General features: G+C 35.5%; 1 protein-coding gene across 1 annotated transcript; it reads right to left on the bottom strand.

Moving 5' to 3' along the window:
- Positions 1 to 633: 633 nt before the first annotated feature.
- Positions 634 to 3,533, bottom strand: LOC145121461 (uncharacterized). Its single transcript, XM_079057205.1, has 8 exons — positions 3,369 to 3,533; positions 2,129 to 2,293; positions 1,957 to 2,010; positions 1,742 to 1,870; positions 1,505 to 1,612; positions 999 to 1,184; positions 766 to 873; positions 634 to 681 (listed from the first exon to the last, which is right to left on the bottom strand). The coding sequence occupies exons 1-8, from the start codon at positions 3,531 to 3,533 to the stop codon at positions 634 to 636; spliced, it is 963 nt and encodes a 320-aa protein (XP_078913331.1).
- Positions 3,534 to 6,270: the final 2,737 nt, after the last annotated feature.

Raw genomic sequence — 6,270 nt, 5'->3', positions numbered from 1 at the left:
GGTAATATTGCTGAAGATTCCACACCGTTTTCAGATTACGGCCTCCGCGCCTTACCATACCTTTAGATTAGGGATGAGAATTTTAACCGAAGAAACGAATCTGAACCGATCACGGTATTCGGTCCGGTTCCTGATTCACCCAACCCATCCTTTCCAGTTCTTTCAGTTCCTGGTTCCAAACATCTTCTTTGATAGCATATTTTCTAATAGAACCGAACCAGAACCAGTTAGTGGTATCCGGTCCGGTTCTCGGTTCCCTGTTTACTCCATATTCCGTTTTGGGTTCTTTCGGTTCCAGACCGTTTACCTCCCTCCCTCATATGATGCACCACATGTGAAAAAGAAATCATCGAAAAGGAAAGAAGACCACATGGGATACAAAAAGTATCCTAGATTTGATTGCGGATCAACATTTAGATAGAGTAAAAGGTATCTGCAACCTTTAGTTACATAGTCAAAAACTCAAAACTCAAAAGCTACTATCTTGCTTACTTTGCAACGTTTAAGTTATAAAGACAAAACATAAAATCTACTTCTGTGTTTTCTTCATCAAGAACCAGCCCCTACTCCAGTTTTTCAAACAGCCTACATCCAGCCACCAGTTTATATAGGAATGGAGGCCAGCTCCTGGTCTTACATCCTTTGTGCTATGCTCCTTTTCCTCTGTCGTGTATTTGCAGCCTACAAGCATTTGAAAAGTGGATTATTATACAAAGCAAGCACACGATATATAAAAGAAAAAAATAAAGGAAATAATCAACATACCGGGGGATCGCCAAATATAATAGCAGTGGTAGCGGAATTCAATGCCTTCAGGTGATTGGTTTTTTGAAGATTCTGAAAGATGCGAAAAGCTAAGAACTTGAGACAATGCTAAAGTAGAATACAGGAAGCATGAATGCAATTAGCTGTTTAGTGCTGAAGCAGCATCTCAACATAGTTGATCATAAAAAAATAATGTCATCATTCAAGACAAACTAAATGATTACAGAACTAACCTCCCATATGGAAGCCATGGAAGGCCATGTGCCATTGTTGAAAGCTTCTAGAATGTACTGGGTGATTTGAACAATAATAGGTCCGGTCATAACCGTAGCTCCTATCTTCTTGGGCTTCGTTTTCTCAAAAACAAAGCTCCTTACCTCGTTCATTCCTTTTTTGAACTCTGGCTTCAAGCGATCCATCTACACAGTTTGAAATAAATAAAGTTCAATCTTCTTTCCAAGAACCATGATATAGATAACAAATAGTTTTCGTCTTCAAGGAAAAGAGATTACGTACAGATATTTGGTCAAGAACCGGAGTTCTTTCTCCTCATGCAAAGGTCGCACAAGTGTGAAGCAGTGCCTGTTCGTGAAGACAGCTTGCATGGATTTTCGAACCTATCAGTTGTTCAATTGTTCATGGATTCAGGGAAGTAGATGAAAAGAGGAGAAACATAATCTAAAACCAACCGAGTGGTGGTGGTAGTATTAGTGAGTGAAGACTAATGAGAAGCGAAAACCTTGTTTGCGTTTCTAACAAGTTCAACATCGTCAGGATTATCTGCCACCTTCAAAGCAGACTCCATGTACTCACTTGGACTCATTCTCACCAAATTTTCACTGAAATCCTGCAATCCAGAATATGGTGATAGGAAAAGGATCAAGATAACAACAGTAGTTGATATGATGTAACAGTAACACAATCAGCATCAACAACTCGATGACTCAGTAAAAAGGAATTAGCGGCATGAATGTACCCTTAAAATCCAGACAAAGATTGGGGAGAACAGTCCAAGCTCAAAAGATTTGGTGTCGACAACAGTCGTATCATTCATGTTAGTTAGAAGAGAGAGACAATAAAAGGAAGACTCATCCAAATGTCCCATCTGATAGGAAAGACATCAACAGTTAGATTTAAGTGTAACAACGAGCCATGCACCAAAGGCGCTAAACAAAAACCCGAATAACGTACCTCATTGTATAATAATATGCTTGATAAAACTACAGCCAGATAGAAGTATTCTTGCTGGTGGAAATAAAATGAAATAAATGTATACAATATTATCAAACAATTTTAACAGAACAGAAAAATTAAGTAAAAAAACATGAACTAGATATAATATTTTATAACAAGTCAAACTAACCCCTTGTGCACAACCATTAATTCCTTCCATGTCTACCACTAAGATATCGTATTCAGTTCCATCAGCAGCAGTTTTTCTTGAAGGAGAACTCCACATCCAAAGCCCTTTAGTGCATCGACGAAGAGCTGATGATCTCAGCTTAAATCCACTAGTCCTCTCGAGAAGCTACACATATTAAAATTAAAAGCAAAACATAAATTTTATTAGTTTTGCCACTTATCCTCAAGGTGAGAACTAACATGTAATAACAATGTCACGGCATTAATTACTAGTTTATGTGTATCGGGATTTAAACAATTAACTTGAGATAAGAAAAGAAAAACTCTTACAAAAAGAAAAGAAAGCCCTAAGAAAATAAAAAATGAGAGAAGGAAATAATATCCCGATAAAAATAAAATATAAGAGAATGAAGTAAAGCCCTTGTAATTATTCTAATACTCCCCCACAAACTCAAGGTGGTAGCGTAGATGCCAGCTTGAGTTAGGATACAAACTCACAAAACCTACTAGGGAGATGTTATGAATTAGAATGTTAGTGAGCAACCAAAGACTCTTTTCTTATAGGATCGAGTAAGAAATTTATGTAATATCTATTAACAGTTGTTTGATATAACCTATATTGAACAAACAACAAACTGCTCAAAAACCTTCTACATTGGATTTATCCATTATTCTTGGCCAGCTCTTTGGCAGAATAAGCAATAAACTGCTCAAAAACTAGAAACCCACTAGCTGCGCATCTCTAGAATCAAGGAAGAAAACAATGGATCCTCAACACCTTTTAATGAAACAGAAAGCAATCCACACTTGTCCTACTGGGCTATTCAAAATAAAATTTACCAATAAATAAATCTAGTAGAGTTGAATGAGAGTTTAACCAGAGTTCAATGAAATAAATTTGAATATAATATAGAAGAGAGAGAATGTAGAGTTGAATCACCATTGAATCGTTTAATAGAAAATTTTAGTAAAAAGTTGTGAGTTTTTCAAGAATTGAATTGAATATATGTGTTCTGCACTTTATTCAACTCTCTTCATCGGTTTAATCCATTAGATAGCAGCTTCATGCAGAATCAAATGAGTGTGCAATTACTCATTTATTGATACCAACTCAAAACCCTAATCTCAAAATTGCAAACTAAATACTAAATTATAAAAATTTATGCATTAGGGACTTCTAATAACATAAGCTACACAGACAGAATCAAGAATCATGTCCTATGAAGAAAAAGAAAAAGCACCTGATTCGAGATATAACTCTTGCCTTGCAGACCTGGACCACAAACTGAAACCACTCCGATAGGTCCTTTAACAAGCTGAAGGATCGAAACAGCTTCTCTATCCATACGAAACACCCCTTGTTCATCGCAATAGATGAGGCGAATGGGCCTGGGATCGGCGGCCATGGCTAGTAGAAGCGTAAGGAGAAACCGATTGCGAACTATCAACTTCAAACGGCGTATGAGCGGCCGACTAGGTTTTTATAAATGGAAAATTACAGGAAAAAAAAAACCCTTAAGTTTATCAAAAAGTGATTGTTTTACCCTATCATCATGTTTTTTTGGCTACCATATTGGCAGCCGAACGGTTTTAATGACTAAAGTGGCTTACCGGTGTGGATAGTTTAAGTTTAGTTAGATGTTGCGTCGGAGAGCGCACACCTAATATCATTCTTGAAGGAATGATACATATGTTGAAAAGAAGGGGAAAAACTAAAGGATTTTCTCTCGGGAAGAATGTCGATTTATTCAACAAAATCTAGCTTCAATATGTATCATGATCCAAGAAGAAAATCATTTGACTACTCCTATTGGTGACAATAACTACCCAACTAATCATTAAAAAAACAATTTCTCTTCCCTTTATATATGCTGTTCCCTTAATACAAACACTCGTGTACGAATCAATAAGTAAGGTAGAACAAACACAAGCATTTAACAAATAAAAACTTATTTATATTCACCGTGGTTTCGTTTAATGTAACAGTTGGTGTAATTAGGTATAGGTTTGTCCGATCACGGGGAATCCTTTTGTAATTAAACCTATTATGCATGAAATATATTATTATGAGCCATGTTACCCAAAATTGTGTGTGGATTACCCTATTTTGAAACCAAGCTTAGGCGGTTAGGCCTACTATTTGATTTTATTTTATGACATGTCATGATACAGCGAGGTCAGCATGCACGAATGAACTATTTTTATAAAATCAAGTATTTTATCAACAAGTTAAGGGCTTAAGGCAACAAAATAATAACATTAATATGGCACCTTAATTTGCATGTGCATGGGTACGCCTTGAACTTGCAAATTTATATGTGTATCAAGAAAATGAGGGTATGTATATAAAGTGTATAATTAAAACGTCCAAGAACGAATGTGTTGGGTATATTTTAAAAAATAAATAAATAAATAAATAAATAAATAAAATAATAATAATAATAATAATAATAATAATAATAATAAACTCAAGTACATATACATGTCGCTACTAGAAAATGGACTTTTAGCGACGGAATCAACCACGGATTAAATCACTAGCTAAATCAGCGATGGACTTCCGACAAATCAGCGACGAAAAGTTTATTAAGCGATAAATAATAAAACACAACTTTTAGAGAGGGGTTAGCGATGGTTTAGCAAGTGATTAGCGATGGAAGTAATCCTTTGCTAATTTCTTCTCGAAAATAAATCCTAGGTCGGTCGTTATTGTAATTTCCTGCTTGGCATTTTCAATTCCCGCTTCCACTTTCATTCCCCCGACGCCTCCCTCCAAAAATGCTATATTCTTAACCTAATTTCATTTAATAGCCCCACCACCAACATCGACTCCTGCCTCCCCCAACCTTATATTCACCGATTCAGGCCACCTTCACCCCCAACGTGACTGATTCAGACCACCTTCACTTCTAACGTTGAATAATATTGTCTTTATGTTGCGATTTTACTCGTGCTTTGCAGGGGACGAAGAAGAAAGGGAACGTCGTTAGATGCATCACAAGGTCTCAAGTTGTTAACTATTTGCAACCTAATCTCTCCGTTTTGTTTTTAGGTATTAATTTGACTTGAAATTGGTGAATGCTACATATATATATATATATATATATATATATATATATATATATATATATATATATATATATATATATATATAGAGAGAGAGAGACTTAGGTTATTGTGTTTTTACTAACTATTGTGTTCCTGTGAAATTGAATTTGAGCCAATCATTTGGTAATTTAAAAAAGGATTTTATATTTAGTAACTAATTAAACATAATCAATTTAATGACATTTTGTGAAAGATAACAGGTATGAAAGGGTAGTATAGTACATTAGCATCCTTTTTAGAATAGGGAACCGGCTTTATCTTTGGAAATCAAATAACTCCTTCCCCCATTTTCTCGCAAACATGCAACTCGATTAGAAAATCAATCGGAGACCAAAAATCATTCTGATTTCCTTGTGTCTTCTATAAAATCAGAAGATTTAGTGAAGGTGTTTTGTTATACGACTGATTAGTGAACCCCAGAAAAAGTAGAAGAAGGCATTAGGGCGTCTCGGTGAGTTTTATTCTAGAAGAATGTGGAGTACAAGATCAAGTGCATACAAGTCCAATTTCAAGAACACCACAGATACGGTGTTGAATCTTGAAGAAGATGATGATTTCGTTTCTGATTTTTCATGTTAATCCAGTGTTTATGATTTTTCTTGGGTTTGTGTTTGACGCGATTTTGTTGCATTTTTACATGTTTTTTTTATCGATTTTAACATAATCAACATGCGTATATGTAATTCTTGTAGAATATGAAGTGTGAAATTCTAATAGAATGACTTTAAACAATTTGTTGTTTGGTTGGTGATAACTACATTCTAACACAATACTTGTAGCATGAGGTAATATATGTAAATCTTATAGATTATGTACTTTCATGTAGACTATATCAGATTCTAACAGAATTGTAACATCCCGGAATTTGCAGGTATTTTCGAATCCTCCCTTTATTATCATCCTTGTCATTTTTAGTCCTTAGGGATGGGAGGGTGTAGCCATGAGATGCCCTAATGGCTAAAGTTGCAACTTTGGATCAGGAGGAGTACGTTACACGTACATAAGGGTACGTTGAGCGTACTAGGCACGCCCTAG

Source organism: Lactuca virosa, chromosome 6, assembly GCF_052849685.1.
Source record: "Lactuca virosa cultivar CGN04683 chromosome 6, Lactuca_virosa_CGN04683_v6, whole genome shotgun sequence".
In the NCBI taxonomy this organism is placed as follows: domain Eukaryota; kingdom Viridiplantae; phylum Streptophyta; class Magnoliopsida; order Asterales; family Asteraceae; genus Lactuca; species Lactuca virosa.
Note: the sequence above shows the minus strand (reverse complement) of the source record. Positions and strands in the feature narration are given on the sequence as shown.

Coding starts and splice junctions, on each gene's coding strand:
- LOC145121461 (XM_079057205.1), bottom strand. CDS start 3,533: ATGGCCGCCGATCCCAGGCCCATTCGCCTCATCTATTGCGATGAACAA. Junction 2,011..2,128: donor TTAATGGTTGTGCACAAGGG/GTTAGTTTGACT, acceptor TATTTCCACCAG/CAAGAATACTTCTATCTGGC. Junction 1,613..1,741: donor TCTTTGTCTGGATTTTAAGG/GTACATTCATGC, acceptor TCTGGATTGCAG/GATTTCAGTGAAAATTTGGT.